Genomic DNA, 26557 nt, shown 5'->3' with positions numbered 1-26557 from the left:
CATTTGTTTGCTTAATGTATCACAACCCCCTAAACACAATTTTTGTTTAAGTATCTGTAGAAGTTCTGAATTGACATATCTAATATTCTATCCTTTATTCAGTATGTAAATTCATAAATGCACACAATACATGATTTTGTTCAGTAGCAAATTGTATACATATTATATGATTACTTTCAATATGATGATCTTTCAATATATCATCTGTTATTTGGTAAAATATACAGTGTGCACGTTTCCCTTTTTTCTAGAGTTATTTCTTTTGCCAAACATTCTTCATGAATTGCTGTTAGGTTAAATATGCTCCCCTTCTTCTACTAAAATGCCATTCCTGATGTTTATCTTTAAACTGGGCTACATCAGGGAAACAAATTGTAAAACGGACGCTTAATTCTCAGTAATGATTGAACCTTTTCTGTGGTACATCTGTATCTGTAAAATGTGATATGGTTTGCCATAGAACCAAACTAACCATCCTACTGCCCTTAATGGGTGTAAAAAGGGTCATAGTGGCATTGATTTGCTAAATAGGAAATCAGTTAATTACTCAACTTAACCATTCTCTGCATCATTAAGGAATAGTTTGACATCTTAGCCCCAGATCTGAGATATGCTGAGTGCTTTCTAACTTTCTTGTGCGCTGCCCACAGACTATGGCTTGTTTTGAAATAAAAGCTCAGAGTGAGTATGAGGAATACATTATTGCGTCTGCATTTCCAAGAAAAGAAGACATGTTGCAAAATTTAGAATAGGCTCACAAAAGTTAGAAGGGGTAACTCCCTGGGCTAGCAGTGATGAGAAGATGATCAAATCACCCCTGGAGAGTGTATATGTGAAAATGAAAAGTGATACAAATATCAGTGCATTTCCCTTTGTTTTATCTTGTTTAGAGCGTTATGAGAATGTCCTAGCTCACATCTATATTTAATGAAAAGTGAGTATGAACAATAAGAAATACAATGATTACCTTCATTCACACCAATAAACACACAATAGATTTACCACAGTTTTGAAATGTGTACTGCAGGAAAGAGAATGAATCATCCAGATATGGCCATAGGTGATTTGTTTCACTCTACTGGTCAACAAGTCAGTGTTATTACAACATTTGTTTTTAGGCATTTGCATTCTTACCCTTTCACACTAACCTGCATTCTTGTTCTCTTTTGTTATGATGTACTATTTTACATCCATTATTAGAAACATAATTACATTTCCAATAGATGTTGAATTGAAGAATAAAAGTCAGAAGCCAACCTGTATCTTTCTGCATATATTTTTTGGCAACATAGCTTTAACAATCTAGACATATCTGACATAGTATATCAGGGATTGTGTTATTCATAGCAATAAAGACATCAATTGTTAGTTTTGTAAAAAACGGTGGGAAAGTGGCCTTACATCCTGCTAGGAAGATTAGAGTGCTTGGGATAAGTACTCCTTCACTTGCTTTGCTTGCTGCTTGGATACAAGTTCCTTCTTTTTGCATAATAATCCTGGCTTACTTACTTACAGTTATGTTATTCAAAAATATATCACACAAAGTTGTGCCCCAGTGCTGAAAATGGATAAAATCAATATTGTACAAATTTTGCAGCATGGACAATATGAAATCTTGCTTCCTATAATCTGAGCATCAGTCATATTATCATCTCATGCATTAAGCATGTTTAAATAGCTGGTTCTATTAATCTCTGGGGAAAAAGATCCCCAAAATGAATCCGGTGTACAAGAGAGGTGACTTTCAATAAAGGATATCAGAGTACTTGGGACGTGCTTCACTTTTGATAACCTACATGCTAAATTTCAGTTGCAAGTTTTAAGGTGGAATTCCAGTTCACTGCATTGAAACTGTTTGAAGAGACTAAACAGTCCTATCTCAAAAAGATCTGCACCAGGGCTAAAAATGTAACTAACTGATGCTGAATTACATTTCTGTTTGTGTAACAGGAATCGGAGCTGAATAATTTTGCTATAAACTCTTAAAAAATTGAATATAGACTTAAGTTTAATGCAACATTCATTGGCTGTGTTTCTTATTACATAAGCAGCAAATACTGTTTAAAATCACTTTTCTTCATTTTTAATATGCCCCAAAATCGTTGTTGATGGTACTTGTTTAAAATCTTCTTCAATAGATTTGGATTAGGGAGGCTCAAAAATTGTAAGATAATGGATTCACACTATTTTCCCTCGAGTGCAGTGCATGCCTTCATGGGTGTATTCATTAAATTCTTGAATATAATTTAAATAGCTGTGTAAGATGGCGATCAGCTAGGGCAGGTGAAGCCCCCTCCCACTCAGGTTGGTGTTCTCAGGTTATTGGGCAGGAAGAACCCCTCATCTCTGGACTTTCACAGAGGGATTCCCGGATTTAGGCCCCGGTTAACAGACTTGATGTCAGCTTCAATTGAGCTGTGGTAATGGTGGCGTCCTTTCGAGGGATTCCTTTCACCCCCACCCAGATCTCTACTCCTGCCCCGCAGGTGGAGAATGCAGCAGCCCACCGTAATAGAAGAGTCTCTAGGGCTCGCCATTCAGAAAGATAAATGGACACACCTGATGTGCTCATGGTTTTCATGGTTGTTGTTTTTAATAGCTGGAGCAGCTATCCGGAGGGGGACAAGATGCCTCCAAAATGTGTTAAGCCGGTACACGTGAAGGCAGGAGCCCGGCTGCTGGCTGGTATGGTGCACATCACTGTAGATCGAGGAGGCATCAGAGTGATGAAGCCCAAAGCGAAACAACGGAGATAGGAGGAGGCAGCATCCGGGGCATATCAGCCTACGGATTTTAAAGAGAGAGAGTCACTGCCCAGCCAGGCATCCTGGCTACATACAATTGCTGTCTTCTTTTTGGCATCAGCAATGAGGGTGGTAAAGGAATTCAGAGGGGAGAGCTGTCTCTTGTTGGTGAGAATAATATGGGCCCGGACTCACAGAGCACACTGGGGACCAGCCAATCATCAATCGGGGCTGAGGCAGAAGACCTACTGATAAGACAGTTTGTAGCCACTTCGGATAGAGACCTCCCAGGTGGCAAGACTGAGAGTCTGGTGGGGGCCCAGGCAAAGGTTACTTTACAGAGTGGTCCAGGGGGTACAGTCCATGAAGGATTCCATTATCAAATGTATGAACTGATCAGACGGTAAGAATTTGGTTGATTTTGGTATGAATGGAGGTCATGACACTGGTGTGTCCTGGCAACCTGGAAGCTCAGCTGTAGTTATCCCTTTGGATTTACAGAGCATAGTGAGTCCAATCATTGATGTTCATGTGCCAATTACAGAATCTGCTGGTACTGTAATGCCAGAAGGGGGCATTACTAGGGGCTCCCCGGAGCATGGCTCACAGAGGACACACTCACGGACGACTTGCAATCCTCCGTCACAGAATTTAGCGACGCAGGTGAGGATATTCTATCGGGGTCCCTAGACTCAACAGAAACAAGTTTAAATAATGAAGAGAAGGAACCCAGCACTGTCAAATGCAGGAAAGATTGTGACAAGAAATCAAAGCAATGTGAAGTAGAACTTCTAGCTCACATGTGGAATAGTCCTGAACTGGTCAAATCTCTGAAATAAGATTATTCGGTCACGAGACAGACTTTTCCCAAGGATACTAGATTACCAGGTGATCCTTCTTCGCAGGGAGCTGTCCAGAAGTCTCATATGGAAAAGGGAGAGCCCACTTAGCCTTATATAAAAATCCATACAGCAGATGCAAGAGGAGGCCCACAACGAGTGTCTTAAAGCTGAGCCAAATAATAAGTTCAGGGAGCCTTAAGGAAAGTTAATAGGGCCTGTTCTGAGATTGGCGCCCGGATCTCCAGGGTTACCCCCGGGCCGACAGAAGCATTAGTTCAAATAGAAGATGTCAAGCAGGCATTTTGACAATTTTCAGGCTATTTGTTGAATCCGAGTAAGACCCAAGTAGTTTGTAATTATTCAGATAGATTGAATGATGGGAGGGTAACAAAGGAAGCAACCTATCTTGGTGTCACTCTTACAGCAGACCTGAACAAGTTGGTGGAAGCGACCCAGGCTTCGTTATCGAAACACGCAGGCAGTGACCTATAGAGGTTGAACAATCTGCATCTTTCTATTAACAAGTGGTATAACATTATCAAGATGATTTTGTTGCCCAAATTACTTTACTTCTTTTGAGCAATCCCTCTAGAAATTAAAAACTTCTAGTTCCAAACCATGAATAGAGTGGTGACTCAGTTTTCTGGGCCTATGCTAAGCCTAGACGACCGTTGAGGTATTTAACTCTACCCAGGGAGCGAGGTGGCTGAACTGTTCTAGATTTAAAGCTTTACTATTGGGCTGCAGCTCAAACATATTTGGGGCCTCTTTTCAATGAGTCGGGAGGGCTGCAGTATATTCCCTCTACATACAATCTTCTGCTGGAGAATGTGGCCAAAGGGAGTCTGATGAGACAGTTGTAACCTAGTTACCACAAGAAAGTCTGGTTTAAGACATTACAGGGGGCCTACAAGGTTTGGGCTCTGATCTGTTAAAAGCTGGGGTCGGGTCACTATTCTTTTATGTACTAATCCGGAACAACCTACTTTTACCAGATATTTTGAGGGGATACCCAGTGACAGACCGGATGGCCACTGGCATTGTGAGATAGCAAGACTTTTTCTCTCCCAATGGAATTGTCTCTTTTGAATCACTACAGGACCACTTTGGGATTCCTCGAAAGAATCTTTTTAAATACCTTCAGATCAGGGACTTTCTGGGTCAAAAGGTGGGTGAGGTCAGTGGTTTCCAGAAGGTTGGCTTGTTAGATTATCTGGTTGGTGGGGGATCTTGCTCTATCAGTCAGTTTTATGGATTTCTGAGTACATACATGGTGGATGACTTGGGTAAATTTATCGACAAGTGTCAAGATGTGTTAGGGACTTCAGAAAAGGCTTTCTCTGACTCACTGAAACTTGGGTGCTCGATCTTAATATATGCTAACTTTCAGGTACAACATTATAAGACTTTTTTTAATCTGTACCCTACTCCCCGGAAAATTGCCATTTGGGGTAGGACAGATGGTATTTATTGTCCCGAGTATCAATTTAAAGTCCGATGCCTCCCACATGTTTGGTTGGTGTCGGGACCTTAAACCTTTTTGGGGGAAGATTGCAAAGTTCTTGTATGTGAGTCTTAAACTTGATTTAGATTTGACCCTTCATCTTATACTTTAGGGAATTGGTGATGACAGTGTGCCTGCAAAAGCACAGAGATTTATATTCATTGCCATGGCTGTTTCAAGCCTATGTATAGCATCTTGTGGCCTTGATAAGGATCCTCCCACCTTCCAGCAGTGGTTTTCCTGACTCCAGGCTAATTTCTGGAGTGAAAGAGCTATTTATGAAAGATAGGCCTTAAGGTGCTTAAGAAGAGTAAGGAGAATTGGACTCCCTTCTGAAATTTGCACAGGAGTATGGCACCCTGAATGAATAGGGTTATGTTTTAAGTTGGCCTGAGTAGGATCAGCCAGGATGGGATGCACTGCTGTAGAATGTAGAATTTTAATATTAAGACTATTGAAGTTGGAGCCTAACCCAAAAGATGGTGGGCACAATTTCCAACATCATGGTTAAGACCTTGTTATCAACAATAGTGCACTGCCTGGAGTGCAAAAGTGTAGTTGGGATGGTCTTCAGTGGTGATGCGGAGGCTCCCATGGTCTGTGGTATCTCTGTTGTTTGATGATTTTGTTTTTTACACTGTCAATGTGCTGCTTATATTGTTAAAATAACATTATAATTCAATTAGCTGCAACAAGGGTACATTGTGCTTTTGGTTCACTGATCTTAATATTCAATCATGAATGTTCTTGTAGATTGTGCACTTAAGGCTGTATTCCATGCATTGTAGCAGTGACTGAGGTGGTGACTGGACAATGCAAAACTGTCTGTTTTATATTGATCTATGAACTATTCAGATGACTAGTGAGACCCAAACGTAGATTTGTAAGAGTAATCTGTCTGTTTGAAAATATTGTAAAGCTTCCGAAACTGAGATGAAGCTATTTTGAATACAAATCTAAAGAAAACCGCGGGGGGGCGGGAGAATTACTGGTCCAGTGTACAGTCTCCCATAAATGTTAATCACAAGAACAAAAGGTACACTGTTCCAAAATTAGTGAGACAGGGGGACCTGATAACTCAGGAGCAAGAACCCTCATGCATCACAATGGATGTCTGGTTTCATCATTGGGAATGCTCCTCGTCAAGCCGGCGCTGCAATGCTTGACGGGCTCCCCAAAGAAGGGGGCTCTTAGCCGAAATCCTCTAATAGTGACTTGTTCAATATGGATATATAAGGATAAATACCTTATTGTAGGCACCAAGAGGAACAGGAGAGACAAGGTTAAAATTGGCTCTAAATCTCAAAACACATCATAAATTAACCGAAAGTGAAAAATGAGTGGTAATGCTCATGTACCTTCAAAAACAGAACCGAACTTCAGTGGCCTGAAACTTTCATGACTAGAGTGTCCATGACGATTTCGTGTACCTTTTGTCCTTGGTATTTTGAATACAAAATGGTGCAATATTTGAAGGTCATATTCTTTTTACATCATTTTATAAAATTGCTTATGATCTAGATTATTTAACATCTCACTTTTGGGAACAAGCTAGCACTGCATTCCTATAGCTTTTTCTCACGAGTTGGTATACTTACTCCTAAAATTGCAGACATAGACATCACCTTACCACATAAACCTCTTTGTGAATGGACCCATAGATCTTTATAATGTTCCTTTAATTGTAAATACCCTCCTTTCAAGGTTTCTGAAAACTGCGTTTCTCAAACAAAATTTGCAGCACATTTTGAAGCATGAGGATTTTCACAAAAGGATATATAAAGCTTTAAGTTTCTGAGTTGTTTCGAACAGATCATATTTTAACACATGATTTTTCTCTTTCACTGTGGAAATAGTCTCAGCATAGAGTAACCTGGAGCCCTAAGATGTTATTAAAATATTCCCACATGATGTTTGTTTGTTGTACTGATTTAACAGGAATATTTGAAAGGATAGTTATGAATTTTGCTCCAATTTATTGCAGAAACACCCATTGATCTGTCAAGGAAAATACTAATACCATTGCCCCTTTATGTTGATGTCATTGTCCCCACAAAGGCCACCATATTTTATCAAAATTTGAGTTTGTGTTACTATTAAAGATGTGTTTATTGTTACAGCTGGCCTAAGCCCTGCTGAAATTCAGCAGTTGTGGAAAGAAGTAACTGGAGTCCACAGCATGGAAGAAAATGGCATCAAACATGGAGGACTTGACCTCACTACTAACAATTCCTCTACTACTACCTCCTCTAACACTTCCAAAGCATCACCACCAATAACGCACCATTCCTTAGTCAATGGACAGTCCTCAGTTCTAAATTCTCGACGGGACAGGTAAGCGTGGAGGGTGTTTGCTGTTCTCATATACTTTTATATAAATATTTTACAATGATCTTCAATATCTGCAAGTATGAAGCCTGGCAAATTACTCAATATCATTTATGATTCTTTCCCCCACGGAAGGCAACCAAATTGTGCACACCCTATGCCTCAATCTTCAAACAGCCAATATGTTTGTTTTTGTATTAGACTTTTTATCAAACAGGTTCCTTTATTGTCGCTTTAGAGGAATTTCCGACTAACTATATTTTTAAATACATTCATTTAGACAATTTATACATTGACACAAGTTAGCAAACATCATTGAACATTGGTAGTCAAAGTGCATAGTAATGGAAATGAACCGAAACTGACTCAAATGTGAAAAGGATTGTGGCTCATTTTCTGATCTCATACACACTTATTTTACTCTCCCAGCTGTTGCTCTACATCTGTAATGCAGTTGATCTGAGCATCCCACATTGCAGAAGTAATGTTTTCAGTTACATCCTCTGCCCAGTGCAAGATGAGATACTTTGGCAAGACATTTTTCAAATGTGCCATTATTTCACACTCTATCCCAGTATGTCCACATAAATTAGCAATGTACTTGATTCTCGTATATATCAACCCATTGTAATGTCAGCCACCATTCTTAGTGTATTTTGAATGAAAAACTAAGGGCTGGATTTGAAGTTTGGCAGAGGGGTTTACCCCATCAAAAACCTAGTGAATATCCCATCCGCTGTATTATGATCCCTTTATAGCCTATGTAGACCATAATACGGCAGGCAGGATATCTGTCACGTCTGTGATTAAATATCCCATCCACCAAACTCCAAATCAGGCTCTAAAATAGTACACTTTTTCACATTTCTTGAACAGTTCAAGTGTATTGTAAAGGAGAGTAGCACCAAATCGGATAATTGTCCCACAAGCTGTATATTGGAAGTGGAAGTAAATATGTTTTGGAAGTCTACTCAGGAAGGTCCCTGGCTAAAATTAATTTAACTTACTTGCAGGTTGTCTGTCCTCTAGCTACCAAGTCTTAGCAACAAAGCAAAATGTTTCATTTTGTTCTGATGATTGTAAACACAACTGATTCCTGATAAGGTTCACTACACAGGTTTGTCCACCAAATGACACACAGTTTACCTGAAATCTAGAGGTCTTACTTTGAATGAAATTTTGGTGGTTGAGCTATCGGGAAATGCAGCTGAGACAGTGTAGTAGTGAAAAGACATAGCTACTAACAGCGTGTGGGATAAATATTGCCGTGGGATAAATATTGCCATTACCTGTTGGCCTAGGTAGATGTGCTTGCTGAAATGTGATTTTTTAATTGAATGGTGCTCTACATAGAAAAGTTTGAGTTAGAACAGTGCTTCTTTTTGCAAATGTCATTCTCTGGATCAATGCAACAGGCAATTCCTAAACACACAAATAGTTCGGGAGCACAGGAATATTAGCCTAATTTTGTTAGGTCGAATTGAATATTTTTTTTAACTTTATTTTGCTTCCGACATCCATATTAGGAAGAGAAACAGCATCTGCCATCATCTCAGGACAAAGAGAACGTCAAATAGAATGTAAAACATCATGATGATGATGAGGATGCTACTACAGCATAACGATGATAATGATACTATACTGCTGCTACTACTAATAATAATTATAATAATAGTAGTAATAGTAATAATCAATATAATAAGAAGTCTAGCATGCTAAAATATGACGTTGACAGTTCAGTTTTAAAGAAGCCATACTGTATGCCTAAAATGTCATTTCCCCTGCTCTCTCACGTCTTGATGAGGTGACAAATGTAATCTTTCTTAATCTTTGCACAGTTCTGTCAATTATTCCATTCTGATGTATGCGGTGCTTGTCATTTAACTAATTAGCTACTGATTGCAATAAAGTCCCAATGAATACACTAATTAAAGCTATTTGGATTCATTAGTGTTTAAAATCAAGATACTGCAAACGTATTTTATTTCATTAGTTAGAAGTATCTGGTGGTGTCACTTTGTATACAACATGAGAGTTTGATTTTATTTCATCATGCATGTAATTTGGGTATATTTAAATGTTGTTGCCTAATCGAAAAAAGCAGATTAGTCTAAAATTTACAAAATGTGCTTGTTTCAAAAGCTGCTGTTCAGTGGAGTGCTGGTATGTTTTCCCGCAATGGAGCTCTATTTTCTGCACAGCAGCAAAGCACCATTACCCAGTGTCCTCTTTGCATTCGTTATAGCTGGTCTCCAAAAACTGTCTGCATGTCAAAAATAGACATCACTACAATCTTATAAGCTAATTCTTTCTTAGGTACACTTCGGCTTGTGAGAGGAATAATTAAACATATGGAATTCAAAAGTGAGGAATAATTAAGAAGACATTTTACGAAAGTACATAGAAGAATTGCATTAGTCTGAAGAATATTTCTAGTATAAGGAGAGACTCAACAATCCCTGTAAACTGGCAGGGATTTGATTATGAATAGAATTGTATGCCCAGGATAGATAAAGATAAATTAATTATGCTTTATTTATTTATTTTTTGGGGGGAGAAATGGCTTTTGCTCCAAAACAACAAAAGCATTAATAGAATGAAAAATTAAAAAATCTATTGTGAACAGTATTCTGGTATGAACCACTCATAAATGGGGCCTTAATATGAGTTTGACCGACCCACTGTGAGGCCGCCAAACTTGTGAGGAGGACTACACGGCCATGGTGGTGGCGTCCCCCTGGGTTTATTACAGGGTTCCCTCCAGGCTCACTGGCAGGAACATTGTAATACCTGGTTCCCGCAGGCTGCCCAGCGGGAGCAGTGCTACAGTATGGGTCTCAGCTCCCTTAAGGGAATCAAAGCCAATACCATAGCACATAGTGCCCTCGGAATGCACACTGTCTGCAAAGCAGTCAGTATGCATTCTGATTGTGCTGGGCAGGGGCCCCACTGTGGCCCCCAGCACTGGCTTTCCACCAGCCTTCTCATGGTGGGGACCCACTGAGTTCAGCGCTGCTGTGGATGAGTACAACTCCGGCTGCCGTCTACCATCGGGACCCACGTTCCCAGCAGAGACAGTGGTCCCCTGGTGGGCAGAGGGTTGTAATGTGCCAGTCGGACCTCCAGAGTTGTGGCAGTTCGACCGTCACCGCAAGGCTGGCGGTCGTTGGACTGCCAGCCTTGTAATGAGGTCCTTTAATTGGGGTCACATGATCTGGTCAGAATAATTAATTATAAATCAACATAATGTAGTTTTGGTAAAAAATGAGGAAGCACATTACTTTCAAGTTTCATTCTGTAAAGGAAAACATTGTTAAAGTATTTGAGGGCAGCTGCTTATTACTATCATCATTGCTTCCAGGACATTCTACAGACGTTGCTATAAAATATTTAAAAACAAAATTTTTGTTGTATTATAAATTTTTGTCATAGATGGGATAAAGCACTCCTTTCCTACATTTTAAGGATATTGGAAGTTACTGAGGAGTTCAGAACTCCGAGGTGACTTCCAATATTCTTACCATGTATGGCACTTTATCCCTTGTAATGTATGGTCACACCATTACCTTTCCTACAAACCACTTAAATCCTCAGTGACTAGCTTTTTCATATGAAAGAGAGAATATGGTTGCAAATATGAAGAATAAATATAAAATATCTAGGAGTAAAGTTAAACATGTAAAAAAAGTTAGATGTTAATACAATTCATTTAGATGGTAGCCTTTTTATAATTAACGAAGGAATGCAAAAAATAAACATTTTCTCCTTTCTGCTTGTCTCTGTTCAGGTAGAAAAACAGAGCAAGAGAAAAAAGCAATGTTTGTTTTCCTTTAAACTTCTGCTTGAATCATGCTCCATGACCTGACCTACCTTTCTCCTCAGGTGCTGGCAGCAGGCACTCTGATGTCGGAGCTCAACTGTAATCAGTTATTAAAGTTGAGAGGCTATATCATTTTTCAGTGCATCACTAGTCGCCTATTGTAAATAAATTACAGACATTTTGTATATAGGGACTGCAGAATCCCATGTATTATAGCGTATAGCCTATTTCCCTTCCAATGACAAAGAATTTACTTTAATAGGTAAGCTACAGCTGATAATGTTTTATATTTATTTTCATTGTAAACATCACTTCACTTAGCAGAATGAGGCACATTGCATTTAGGGTTTGTTTTTAGATAATATACGTAGCAACTATTTACTTTTTTACTCAATGTCTTTTAGAGCAAGGCAAAATGCTGTTCCTATGCTTCTCATATTCCATATAAAATGAAATTATTTAGACTGAAATTTTGGGGACTGTTTAGAAACAATATCAGGATCATCTGTCAAACAGGGTGGACTTTTGCAAGTAATCGCTTAGAAGAAGAGTAATCAAATTATGCTCATTTGAGATTTGCTAAGTTTAAATATGTATGAGATAAGGAACACCCCTGCCTTACGTGATAACTAGAGGAGCAAGCATGAAGGAAGAGTTCCTTTATAAGCTTCTGGGACTCCAAGTTGGGTTGCAGTGTTATTATCATGTACAACAGGGGGTACATTAGTCCTTATAGTTCATGGTCCCACCATTGCCTATCCTGAAACCACTTAGGTTCTTTGTGCGTAGATCTTTTACATAAAAGAGAGAGCATGTTTACAAACATGAAGATTAAAAGTAGAATCTCTAGTGCACAATTGAAAACATCAAAAAAAGCTGTATTTGTTCCAAAAAAGATGTTAGAATAAGTTTTATACAAGTCATTTAAAACAAAAAGGTGCACGGTCTTGGAATGTGTAGTAACATTGAGAAATATTCTAACTTCTCTTACATTACCTAAGATGTACAAAACATGTATCTCCTTTCTGCTTGTCTCTGTACACATAGAAAAAATAGAGCAGCAGAAAGGAAACTAGTGTTTCATTTTTGTTTTTTTTAAATAGCTGCTAGCCTGACTTTCCACTGTTACTACAGTAGAGTGGTAATGTCATTTCTTTACAATAGACGACTAGATGCATCACAAGTCACCTATGTATTTATTTAATTAGAGGTGGGTTTTTCAACAAGGTTAGCAGAATTATAAAAATCTTCTTTTGGTGAAAAAGATTATGAGTAGGATTGCTGCTGGAAGGTTTAGGACTACAATTTCATGGATTGTTTTTTGTGTGCCCTGCCACTGCAAATGTCCTACCTACATTTTACAGGTACACAGGCAGACTACTTTGAATTACACAGTGCTGTGGTCACTGTATTGCCCAATATTTTAACTGTGCATGCTGTTCCTGCTGACCATATTTGTCCCTGTCACACCCGCAACTCCCCTTATTACTAACCTGCTTTGCCACCTTTTTCACTGTTGTTGTGCAGAGGCACTGGAAAATGACTGTGACCTACCCTTCTTTGCCCCTCATTAACAACTCACTATCTTAATGTCAGTCATACTGTCGCTTTTTCCTGCTCCTCATCACTGCCTCCCTTGCTTATCTCACTCTACCTCAAGGTGTCCTAGACATTGAGTTCTTTCTTATCACCCTCAACACCATTTCTATAGTTGTGCCCTATTATTATCCCTCCCCTTAGCCAGGATACATATCTATCACTCTTATGTATCTTGGTTCTCTCATATTACCCTGTCTGTTGTTCTTCTCCTCACTGCCTTTTGTCCTGTCACTTTATGGTCCCAGTATTCCTTTCTCTCCAGTCACGGTGTCCTACCAACATTGCTGACTCTCCACTATGTCCACAAATGCGAATATTTCAATGTTGTGGGATGCAAATGTACGTGTTACTTGCTTGCAACATTTCTGTTTGCCATTCCTTAGTGAAACTATGTGTCTATTTCCCAGCACATCATATATCGAAAGGTTGTATATCTTACAGTAATATGTGCAGTTTTACATTTTGTTCATAAACTTTCACTGATTTTAGAAAACTATGAATGTTTAACAAAATCATCCCATATTTACCAACCTACAAGGTCAGTCGACCTATTGGGTTTCTGCCACCCTAAAACGTCATTAGGCTGATCTGGAGTATCTACCTGGTCTCAAAACTCCTGGGTAGATCATAAAATACTAATTAAGTTTTACTGTTGCCGATCACATTATTGACAAAATATATTGTTTTCCATTAGATAAAAAAACTATTATCTAATTAGGATTGTATTGTTTTAATCTCTGTGAAGAGCAGTGCTTGAGTCCATTCTGTCATCACTGTTGTGCATTACCATCTAACCTTGGCAGGTAATCTCTTCAGCAGAATGATTGAATGTCTCTTGACTGCACTGTACTGAGAGGCACTAGAAATATTCAATGATTGTAGTACTACATATGAATCTAAATCTGTGTTCTATTGCCACAGCTCATCACATGAAGAGGTTGGGGCCTCTCATACACTATATGGCCATGGAGTTTGCAAATGGCCTGGGTGTGAAAGCGTTTGTGAAGATTTTGGGCAGTTTCTAAAGTAAGTTGATTGGTAGCCATAGTCATATATTTTGAGATGAAAACTGTAATGTTTTGCTATCAAACATCATTTATGTAACTATTCATAAGCAATAATCCATCAGACACCTCCTTTCCATTTTAAAAGCATTTCAGAAGCCTGCCATTTTAGTCTGTGTTGCATGAGTGACATGAACTCTTGTAGTAATGGGCTGAGTACATCTAAACTCATTAGGAGGTAGAAGGTTTGGGCCATGGTGGCAGTCGGACCTCCGCCAATGTGGTGGTCCGACTGCTACATTAAGACCGTGGATGTAGCGCCACGGTCGGATCACCAGCACCTCCAGATTACGAGTTTTTGTTGGTCCGACGATCCTAATCCACTAGGGTAGCGCTGCAAGCAAAGCTGCCCTGGAGTTTACGAGTCCCTTCTCCGGCAGCGATTACATGGCAGTAGCACTGCCATGTAAAGGCTGGTTTCGACGGGTGCAGGGGGCCCTGGAGGGCCACTGCACTGATGATGCACTTGGCATGGGCAGTGCAGGGCCTCCCCTGGCCAGCCCCTTTGCAGACAGTGAACATCACAAAAGGTGCTGGTGCACTCTACGCACTACAGCATTGCTGCAGGCTCTATTAAGAGCCAGAGACAATGATGTAGGCTGTTTCCCGCTGTGCCAGCGGGTAAAAACACAGTTTTCGCCTGCTGAGTCAGCGGGAACCTCTTAATGGGGCCGGCGGGACCTGTTGGGGCATCAGTGGATGGGCTTTTCCATCCGCCAAAGTCATAATGACCCCTCAGGTCTGGAATTAGCCAAGATGGTACGTTTTGCCAAAACCACCCTTAGCAAGCACTGGCAAGAAATGTGTATATAATTAATTCATCTTGGGTAATGCCATACCTAAAAATGCATACATATTAATACATATATAGGGGATTCATTTAGCTCTCTTCATCCATTTGTCTGTTGAAGCATCAATTATATTGTGCTTCTGCCCACCACAGCATACAGCACAGGACAATAGGTCAGCCTCTGCAGCCATAAGCACCCCATACTGCAACAGCATTTAGCTTGTGCCCAAATGTGTAAACATTTTTGGCCTCATTATGAGGCTGGTAATCTTGAGCCCGCCATCCTCTCGCTGGCGGTCAGGACTGCTGTCAGGTTTCCGCTGTTTCCACTGGGATCAGTGATCCCGATGGGTTGACGGCAGGTGGAGATAACAGTCAGCTTTTTCATGGTGGTCCACCTGCCCAGCACCATTGCAATGTTCACTGTCTGCTGTGCTGTGCAGACAGTGAACATTGCCTGACACATTGCCGCTGCCAGTTTCCCACTACGCTGATGGGTGGAAACCTTGATTTCCACCCGTCAGCATTTCGGGAAACTTGTAAGAGGTCCGGCAGAGTGGTCGCAACTATGGTTGCAGTCACCCTGTCAGGAGTTTGACGGATTGGTGTTCCTGTCCACCAAACTCTAATTAGGTCCTTTGTGTTCTCCACAAAGTTAATTTGTAGGCAGTATCCATTAATTGTGTAGCACCAGGTGATCTGCTGAAGGTCAGAGTTATGAAAAATCCAAACGCATAGTGTACATATCAGTTTATACAAGTTTATACATATCTTACCTAGCTTTGCAATGTTGTCATGGTACAGACAGCCTGTTAAAAGAACCGTTTCATGCCTCATCAACAATAACCAACTATGAGATTAATTAGCTTACTGAAAATCTCGATGGTGTGTTGCCACGTTGCCAACAAAAGCATAGAAAACATGCATTTGTTGTTGCAGGCAACTGAAAAGAAGGTCCAGTAGGTTAGTAACAAGCTCTAATACAAAATACGTCACATGGAGAACACTTTAAAAATTCATCTTAAGCCATTCCTCCATTTTTTCCAAGTTTCCACACAAATGACCGATATTAACTTTGAAATTGTACTTCTACTTGTATTTTCTTCCAATCTATGAATAGATATTTATATACACTTTGAGATTCAATTTTGAAAGATTTTCTACCCTTCCATAAATGATCTTATATCCACTTTTGCAGAGTAAAGTAAATTATTTGTCATTGTAAAGGAAGTCTGTGCAAAACGTTAAATGAAATTGATGTTAAAACTACATCCTATTGTACTAGGTGTGGAAATGCCGCCAAGTCACGTTTAGTTTTCAACTGGATAGAATGTCCCTGAAAGTGTTTTTATTTTTTCGATCATCTGTGAGAGAGTACAAACCTCTCAAACAAAAAAAGTAATAGCTTTGTATAATGAGCCTATTGGATAAAACTGCTGCATCAAGTGCACAGTTTATCTTTGCTGAAATATATCTATAGATTTAAAGGACTGGAATTATAAAATTGAGACACTAAGTACATATCTTAAAATGTAAAGGCATTTTGTACATATTGTTTTTTTTTAATTTGAGTGCAGATCAAGCGCATACAACCCTTTCTGGTATCAGAATGCTGTACAATAATGATAAGTAAAAAAACACAACAGTAACACCTCTTTCTTTTGTCAACAGGGCAAATGTTGCACAATGAGGTCCAATAGACAAAGTAGATAAAGTTACCATAGATAGATATTGAATTGCTTTCTGCCTGTGTTATATTGCTTTTACCATGCATATCCGGGCTGGTCAGCTTTGTTTTATTCATTTATATCTTGTTTTCATGGTCTTTACCAAGTTTTAAAATTCTTATTTTAAAAATGTGTTCAAAGACATTATGACAAAATTAATTTATTGATAAATAAGATGCATCAAATTTAGGAAATTTTTGCAATAGAAAGTGATGGGAGAGAGTTAGAAAGGGTGAAAAGGAGAAACATTGCACAGTGAGGGAGACGTGTGCCAAGTGTCACCTCAAAGCCAATGTATAAGCAAAAAGATTGCAAAATGCAAGAGGAGGAAAGAACTGCTGTGTTGTAAATTTATACCTATCTCATTTGGAAAAATATGAATAAAGTTGAAAAGTGTAGCAAAATATTTATGGCCTCGTTCTTTTCAGTTCCTCATTTCAGCAATTCTTGATAATCATTTAATAGATTGTAGTCTTTTTCTCTTTCTGTCAACTCGTCCTAGGTATAAATATAATTTAAGAAGATTGGTAACACAGGAGATGCATGGTCATTTTTGTATTTGTAATGTTGTTTCAACAATATTAGATGTTTCTATATTCTTTTCTCTTTATGCATGGGTAGAAGTTTAAAAAGTTGCAAGATTTTGGTACTTTTAATATAATCCATTCTGTTTTTCTGTATATTATATGACTGTATGTTACATAATCATTCTTGCCAATGCAAAAAGGCTTATACCTTTCAAATGGCGTGAAGATTTCTGATAGCGGATAATTCTGTTTTATTTCACAGTATTCAAGCCCCCCTACACTTTTTTAAAGGTTAGTTTTTTTTTAGAGTTTCAAGGAAGTGTAATAGTTGGTCACTTCCCAGATTCGTAAAACTGTCCTTTATCAAGAGAGGGTAAGATATATAATCAACAAGATTATATATCTTATCTTCCCTGTTTAAAAAAGCTCTAAGCATAAGCCATTACAATTATTTTACTCTACATTTCATTGCATCCTCTAGTGCATCTGTTGATGTACCTGGTGGTGCATTCAGGAATCTCTTCCAAAGCATACGTTTGTCCCATTATCAAAGAACAAAGGTTTTTCCTGGCCCTCTCAGCCTTGATGCGATGACATGTCATGGAAAAGTCAGGTATTTTTGGATAAAGATGTAACCTGTGACTGGCAGGCACGATTTCCTTTCCAGAATAGTTTCTATCCCACTTTCCATTTTCTATTCAGTGACTGCAACAACTTGGGGGTTGATAACAGCTCAATGGTTTCTAACCACAACTAACGTCACAAATTACTGATTACTCCCTTTACATCACAGTATAAGGAGAGGGAGCCTCTCTTATGCCCCCTCATGTTTGTGATTTGAAAAGGATAACAATAGTACTTGTGTAAGTCAGAAAGACTTTCTTACTCATGAAAGGTCTCTAGTATAATGTAAAAATGAGGGGCTTATTTACAAGAATCTGACACTTCACCATTGGTGCGTCAGATTTCTTGCGCTGCTCTGTGCCCCACTAATGATGCTATGGTAGTGCTGTATTTACTATTCAGTGCTCCATGGCGCACAGTGTCCACAGATGCATCAGAAATTCTGATGCATCTGTGGCGCTAAAATGACGCATTTCTGGACTAGCTTCAAAAAAATGATGCTACTCCAGCAATGCTAGGAGACCCCCATTCAACAAAAACCCTGCATCAGTTTAATGCCTGCTGTGAGCAGGCATTAAAAAGTGATGCTGTGAAGGCACAGAAAGATGCAGTGAAATCTTGTAGATTTCACTGCAGCAGTTCTGTGTGGCTTCTAACGGAGGAACACCTAGCTTGTATACATTATACCTGGCTCAGGTATAATGTAGCGCTAGGCTTTATAAACTGGTGCAATGGTCCCATTGTGCCAGTTTGTAAATGTGGTGCGGTGTGGGGGACTGCTTTGCTCCACTGCTGCGTCCAAAAAATATTACTCAACGGTGGCTCAAGGATCTTGTAAATGAGGCCCTTTGGGCCAGATTGATAAGGATGTGGCGTCACCAAAAAAATCTCTTTTTGTGACACTCCGGTGCGCTAACCACTTCTCCATATTTAGAAGTCGGTGTAATGCAACTTTTTGTCGCTTTATGCCTTCATGTAAATATGGACCCCTCCGACACAGTTTTCTGCATCAGAGGAGAGTACAATTGATGTTGCTGTGGGCATTCCACCACAACACCCATTTCTTTTGACGCTGCCCCAGATTTTAAAGAAGGCGTAAATCTGTGACAGCACCAAAAACTAATGCCACCCCAGAGGTGGCATTAGCATGGCACAACAAGGAGGAATACTTGTATTCCTCCCTGTATTTTTCTTTTTCCATATGTTCTGTATTCTGCGGCACACATAGAAGAAGCAAAATGCCAGGGATGATTGTTTAGGTGCAGGAAGGAACACCTTCCTGCACCTAAACAGTCACACCCCTCTAAACAGACACCCTAATATCATGGCGCAAGGAGGCCTGCATTGGCTCAGGCTGCTTTATTTGGTGCTGGTGCAGGGGGAAACGTAGGGGTGCACTGTAGTCTTGTAAATACAGCGCATCCCAGCATTTCAAAACTGCGCAGCACTGCTGATTTTGGCTCAGCAGTGCGCAGCACTACTTTTTTTTTATAAATCTGTCCCTTCGTTTTTTTAGCCCCTAGATTGAAGCATGACAACTAAGGCCTACATTCCAAACTTGAAAAAGCACACTTCACCTCATGGATTTTAGATCTTGTACACTCAGTGTCAGCAATAACACAAAATCCTCATTATTTCTAAAACTAATTTTAGCAAGGCAGAAACAAATGAAGAAAATGGAAACATGAATTCCGACAAATCCAGCAAATACATATGCCCTTATTTAATTCAACTGAATAAAGCACTCCTTATTTTTTATTTTCAAAGTAAACATACTTAATGCCCATGCTGTTAAATTAGCAATAATGCATGCCAGTCTAATTTGCAGTAGTACAAAGAAGGGACGTTTGAAAAGATCTTTGCTGGCGAGGTAAACTGTAACTTCAACTGATGAAAAATGCTTATTTAGAAGCAGTTCTTGCTGGAAAAAAAACACTAGCGTTGCTGAAGCATCAGAGGCGGGGATTAGGAGAGAACATTTCGCTTCTGTCTTAATGGAAAAGCTTTGATGTGAAGCGAAGAATAACTTTCACTAAACAGCGGCGAGCGATAACAGGTTTTATACCGCTGTTTGTATTTATCAGACATTTATATAATGAACTCACTGGCTGAAAAGTAGCAAGTGCCTCGTACAAGTAATACAATTCTAACAATGATCTGTTTCAGACAATTGGTGGGTAAAGACGATGAAGTATTAGCAGTCAGAGGGAGTCTTCCGAGGGTCCCGGTTCCATATGAAATTATTCGATAGGCAATCATAGAGAGAGCAGTGAGGCAACACCGGCCCTCTTTTTTACCACCCAGAAATTCCGGCTCATAAACATCACTTTGAAAAAGGGCTGCTTTGTGCGCAGAACAGATTCTGGGCCCCAGTCAAGGCGCAGGAGAGCATGTGATGCTCTTCTCTGTCAGGCAATATCTTGCCTTTCTTTTTCCTAGGCTCCTTATGTCCCTATCTACCCCACCCGTCCTATAGATTACTTCCCACAGACGTTACCACCTGCTCGCAGCAGGTGGTAAATGTCTGCTGTGTACCACATGGAATTGAGAATTTTGCACAGAATGCTGGTTGGAAAGAAACAGATCGGTACAGTTATATCCCATTCTTTTGAGACTGGTTCGTAATTACAGGAATTCCATTTGGATATTCCAGTCAGTATTTGTAATTCCAGCTGTGAAAAATCTCAACATGGAATTCTGCATTACTTGAAATCTCAGTAGAGATACTTCTAAGAGTTGAGCTCTCTCCTTTTTAATTCTCTTTCTTTCTGTACGGCCATCTTACTTCCTTGCTCCATAGGTTACTAGAAATAAAGTTTTAGATTCTTACCTCTTGTTTTTCTTCTTGTGTTTGTTTGTTAAAAAAAATCTTAACATTTCATCCACTTACAGCAAATAAGAAACCCCAATCTCCAAAGAATTGACTTCTGTGTCATATTGCACGTGCCAGTCATCCCAGCCACACATATAGTATATTTGTAATTGGAGGAGGACAACAAATTAATGTTCTCTCCCTTGTTAGTTGGTTCTTCCCAGAGAGGATACACTTGTTGTACCTGAACCTGAGGCTACATTTCTTTCTGTAACAGGCTTTAGGCAACAGGCTTTGTGTATTTTGCACCTGGCTTAAAAACATGAACAAATATGTTTCCATTGTTGTCAAATGGCTACTAGGTTTATAAACTTTCATTGACGTGTTGTACAATGGAAACTTGTCTCTGCACAGTAGCGTACCTACAAAGCTGGCTGCTTTCTAATGTCCCATTTCCCACTGATAGTGATTTACTAGACTTAATCAAAAGTGCTGATTTTTCTAAGTTCCCTCCTACACAAGAACGAATGTGGAACTTGTTTAGTCCAATTTATGCAAGCAGTCTATTAAAGTGTAGACAGTAGGTGGAGGGTCATCACCTTTTCTTAATTCATGTTGCTTAAAATGTTGGCTATTCTTTAAGGACAACCACTTCGTTAGAACTAGGCTTTAAAAGTACTATTTCATTCTTTAACCTGACCAAAGAGAGAACTTGAATGGAACATGGAGAAAGTCAGTTCTGTAATCTCTGCAACTTTTTCTGTTTCCTCCTGATAATTTATAACTAGTCAACCAACGCAGCTTCTTAAAGAAGATGGTGTTTGGTTTATAATTTAGTAGTTCAGGTCTGGTGAAAACCTAAACGACTAAGGACACGCTTAGTACCTTGATAATAACTAGTAATTTTCAGAAACCAGTCACATGGAATTGCAGAAATATAATAGTAACCACTGCATGACTGAGAATGACAACGGCATCTAAATTACTGTGGTGTCTAAACACTTCTTCGTACATTTGTATCTTACAGTGGGTGAGCTGATGTGAGTAAAGATTTAGCAATCCTCTGCATATTTTATTGAAACACCTTTACTGAAAAATCTCATGATTTTATTTTGAATGGGTGTTTGAATAGTGAAATGGACACTGCTGGTCATAGAATGAGAAAGCTACAGGGAATCATGTGCCAAACACAGACACAATGACCATTGTCATTTCTGTATTGTTTAGACTAAACATCTATAATATCATCCTCTGCAATCCCAACCCACCAGGACACATCACTTGATCAGTAGAAAACGTCACCTCACCTTAGAGGATCATTTCTATTTTCTGATCTGAAACCCATAAATATATGCATAAGACTGCTTCTGGTCACTCCCACGTGGCTGCTCTCATTTGTGATTTGTTTACCATTCAAGAACACATAATCTTCACAGTGAACAAGACAAAAACCCTATATGATTAAAATGGCTCAGACGTAATCCCCACCTGTTAATATTAGTTAGGTCGTACTTCACCAAATTAATAAAAACATTGAGAAATACTGTCAGCATAACTGTGGGCTACAATTGTTCATGCAGTCATGGGAGAACCATACAACTGGTTGCACTACTAGTGAAACTGACCTCCTGTTAAAAAAAAAAAAATGGAAGCCATTATGTAAGATTGACTTTCACAGCTTGCTTTATCCTGAGATGTGTTCACAAATTCCCAGTCAAAATAAAAATATATTACCCTTGTCACCAATGCACAAACCCATACATGGAGATGTGTAAAATATATCAAATACAAACTCAACCTTAATAACTGAAGCCCCCATAAACAAACTTCAAGACATTATACCAAATTAATCCTGGCCCTCTTATATACCTCTGTAAAAAAATTGTTCTCCAGAGATTTTCATTTTTGATTTGTGTTTTTGAGGAGTCATTTAGCTTTAATAGACATTGCTGATTCTGACCAAATTTTTCTGGATGACATTTTTTAAAATGCCAGATTTGTTTCAGTGATTATGTAATATTTCAGCATCAATGAGACCTATATATTTAATTTTGTTGTCAAAACATAAGTATGGGGGTCAGGTAGTCTTAAAGAGACAGAAAATAACTCCTTAGAGCAACCCCTCAGTCATTTTCCAAAATGGCGGCTATAATACAGGAAGAAGAAACATCTATAGAAATAAAACAAATAATGTTTTTTAATCCTTTTCTGTATACACCAAGCAATAGTTATGATCTAAATGTGAACAACAATAATGTTTATCACTCCTGTTTTAGACAAATGTTCATGGTTCACTTTATTTCTTTCTTTCGGCAATTGCTTGTGGTGCATTTGCAGAATGTTGAATATTTGAGAAGAGCATCTCAACAGGGACATCTTTTTGTAGCACAGGTTATGCAAGTAAATGTATGTGTAAGTTCTGTGAGTAGAGGCTTTAGAAGTTTCATAGGTTTCAGCACCCTATCAACATCTTCCAAACCAAATTCATATGGATCTTTCTCCACATATGCATTATCCAAAACATTTACACATCTTCTAATCAAGTAGAACACTCTTTTAAGGTGTCCACACACAGAATATGACATCATTGAAAGGTCACCTAGTGGGACTGATCTTTTGAAATCACAGTACCATAGATTGTCAAATGTGTGACAGTCAGAACTCGTTTTAAACACACACACAATGTATTTTTCTACACCTTTAAAGTCACATTCGTCTTCTGTCTCAGCAAATTCTTTTAGAAACTTTACAGGTTCAGCAGTTAAAACTCCAAGTTTTGTTACAATTTCGCTCATAGTGTCATTACCCATAAGAATATGTGCCTTGAGAAGAATACGGACATCTCTGGGTCAGGTTTCTTGTACAGAATATGAAGCGGGATGCCGGGCCTCATTATGAGTGCTGGGCCGGAATACTGCCACTCCGGTTTTCCGCTAGCTGGCCCTATTACGAGTTTCCTGCTGGGCCAGCTGGCGGACACGGGAGTCGTAATCCCCAGGGCAGCGCTGCTAGCGGATTAAGACCACTAGCACCACCAGGCCGTCGGCTGACCTAAAATGGCGGTGCCGGTGGTCTGACCATGGAGCTTTTGCTACGGTCGTAATCTGGAGGTTGGACTGCCACTTTGGCGGCGGTCTGACCGCCACAACGATTATGGCAGTCTTAAGACCGCTACACTCATAATGAGGGCCTAAGTGTCTTTTCTTGCCTGTTCCATAACGTATTCATAAGTCTGACACTTCTTGACTTATGAGTATTGCAGCAGATCTAAGTAGCACAATAATAACATCTGTGTCATTTGATAGTACAAAGACTCGATTGGAACCTTTTCAAATAGCCCACTCTTCATGTGGTACAACACGAAGGTCAGCTTCCTCCAATTTGCTGTTACTTTCTTGAACAATATGGCCAGTACCTTTTGAATATATCTCCACAGGCACCAAATCCTCATTGACTATCATTCCACTCACCATAATTGGAAATTCAGTGTTAACTGAAACATCAGCAATGTTTTGGCGAGTTTTCATCTCCAGGTTCATCTTACACAGGTATAGGTTTTGAATGTTTGATGCAGGAAAGGTCAATTGTTCAACTTGTAGACATTCTTCTGACTCTCTCACATTCTTTGACAAATAGTTCAAGACAACTGTCACAGACAACGTGCAGTTCTTGCAAGGTGCCGACTCTCATATCTGTAGAACAGTCTAAATGACCTCTCTGAAGTTTTGCATGGATGAAATCTTGACCATTCACAATGGTGACATCTAGTCCACAGTTCAATGAGAACTCCTTTTCGAATTGAAATTCTTCAGGTAAAAGTTGTTGTTTTTTTAGCTCTTGTACACGTTTGTTCTTTACTGGTTTGGTTGCAATAACTCCATCAAATAATAAGGAAGTGGTTGATTTCCTGTCTGCCTCCAAAGGCTTGGACAGCTCGCAACATGGTTTTCGGAAATCCCACAGTACGGAATCAGCTCTCATTGCTTCATCAGACGCCATACGTAGATTGGTGGATAAGGGGCAGGGGGTCTTTTTGGTGTTATTGGACTTGTCGGCAGCTTTTGACACCATTGCTCCCCATATTCTGCTAGACCGCCTATATCAGGCTGGCATTAGAGACCAGGCTCTCAAATTGATCGAATCTTTTTTATCTGACAGGTGGGCCACAGTTAGCAGTGGTGATTTCAGATCTTTTTCCTACCTTTTGCCGTGTGGGGTCCCTCAGGGCTCCTCTTTAAGCCCGACGCTATTTAATGTGTACGTGGCACCACTGGCAGAGCTGGTTCGTTCTTTTGGCTTTTTTCCCACTTCATATGCTGATGACACTCAAATCATTATCCCTATTGATAAAGATCTTGAAGAAGTGGCTATTCGTTTCAACGCCTGTATGACAGCAGTCAATCACTGGATGAAGTCCAACTGGTTGAAACTCAACTGTTAAAAAACTGAGATTCTGTGCTTTGGAATTGAAAGGGTTCATTGGTCCTCTAGCTGGTGGCCTGAAGAGTGTGGGACGCTTCCTGTTCCACGGTCTACCTCAAGAAATTTGGGAGTAGTATTTGATGAGCAATTGTCATTCAAACCTCAGGTCAATCTGACAATCAAGTCCTGTCTGTGGACTATGACGAAATTAAAAAAAATACTTCCTTTTATTCCACAGACCTGCAGAGCTACCGTCATTTTGGCCGTAGTCATTTCCAGATTGGATTATGGAAATGCGCTCTTACTCAATTTGGACAAAGATTCTCTGAACAGACTCCAGTTGATGCAGAACACTGCTGCCAGGCTGTTATTAAAATTGCCTCGTGGGGCCTCTGTTAAGAGGTGCCTTAAAGACCTACACTGGCTTCCGGTTATTCATCGGCTTTCTTTTAAGGCTCTTTGCATCACTCACAAGGCTGTCCATGGGATTGGGCCTGCAATACTTACCACTAAGTTGCAATGGCATAGACCTAATCGGCTGTTGCGCTCTGCTAGTGCCTATCAAATTCAAACAGCCCGCACTAAGAAAGTAAAATGGGGAGACAGAGCATTTACTATTGCAGCTGCTAAAATCTGGAACTCCCTACCACTGAACATAAGGCAAGAACATAATTATTTAACATTTAGGAAACTGGTCAAAACCTGGCTGTTTCCCCAATAAGTTTGGGAGTTCTCCGGCTTAGTTCCTCCGCCTCACCCAGTTAGCGATTCGATGCCCTTTGGGCCGGAAGGTGCTTTATAAATACTCAATACAATACAATACAATACAATACAATAATGAGTGTGTTGGAAAAAGATCATGCAACAGAATGTCCCTGTTAAATTCACCCCTTTCTCTTTCTACATTCATCTCTCTATGTGCTTGCAAAAGTTGTTTTTAGTAACCTGTTTTGCAGTGGATGAAACTCATACTATGGCAATTAAAGTGTGGAAGTTTAGCTTTAGTGATTATGTCAAACAGCTTTTTCTCATTCAATACAAATCTCTCCAGCTTCAGTTCTGTGTGTAGTTTTGATCCTTGTTTCTGGACATCTAGTAAATGTATCTTTATATTGTTTGGTCACGAAGTTGTGTAGTCATACAGGCTCATTCATTTCAAAGGGTTTCCTTGCTGCTGTGTGACATGCAGAAGGCTGTCAACATGTTTATTAAAATGTTCCCCTCCCTTTTCCACAAGATTGTGATGAGGAACAGTTTCTTGATGGTTTATTAATTTTGAATTTGTCTTCTCTCTGAAAACATTTCAAATATAAAGGACTTTGTGGTAAACTAGCTGTCATTGAGCAACATATTCACTTTTAAATGTGTGATCAACAATTCCCTTGGAGCTTTTCTGTGACCTCTGGGTTGTCTGTTCCAGTTTCATATCTGGAGCCACAGCATTGAACCTTATCCCTCTGTTTTTCACCATAGAATGTCTTTGGATGAATTTCCTGTAGAGGTATACTTTTTCACCTCTAGCTTCTTCACTGTTTTCAAATACCAGAACCCAAATCTCAGGTAGTTTATGCAATCAAATTCGTAAACCACAGTAATCAGTGACTCCACAGTCTTCATGTGCAGCTCCCAACCACCTTCCCAATCAGCATGTACCAGGTTTTCACTAGAGCTAGCATGCATAAGACACTTCCTCAGTACTTTCAAAGTTCTGATTTTTCTTCATATTCTTTCACAAACTCTACAAACTTGTTTTT

At 39.5% G+C, this 26557-nt stretch overlaps 1 protein-coding gene across 10 annotated transcripts in view; it reads left to right on the top strand.

Annotated features, from left to right (window-relative positions):
* The window catches only part of FOXP2 (forkhead box P2), a 261065-nt gene that overhangs the window by 140671 nt on the left and 93837 nt on the right, over positions 1–26557 (top strand). For all 10 annotated transcript variants that reach the window (XM_069228942.1, XM_069228948.1, XM_069228946.1 and 7 more), the window contains exons 7-8: positions 7211–7424; positions 13759–13863. In XM_069228942.1, the coding sequence (XP_069085043.1) occupies positions 7211–7424; positions 13759–13863 (319 nt within the window). The remainder of the gene's footprint in view (positions 1–7210; positions 7425–13758; positions 13864–26557) is intronic.

The sequence above is a fragment of the Pleurodeles waltl genome, chromosome 4_1, assembly GCF_031143425.1.
Source record: "Pleurodeles waltl isolate 20211129_DDA chromosome 4_1, aPleWal1.hap1.20221129, whole genome shotgun sequence".
Lineage (NCBI taxonomy): Eukaryota > Metazoa > Chordata > Amphibia > Caudata > Salamandridae > Pleurodeles > Pleurodeles waltl.
Note: the sequence above shows the minus strand (reverse complement) of the source record. Positions and strands in the feature narration are given on the sequence as shown.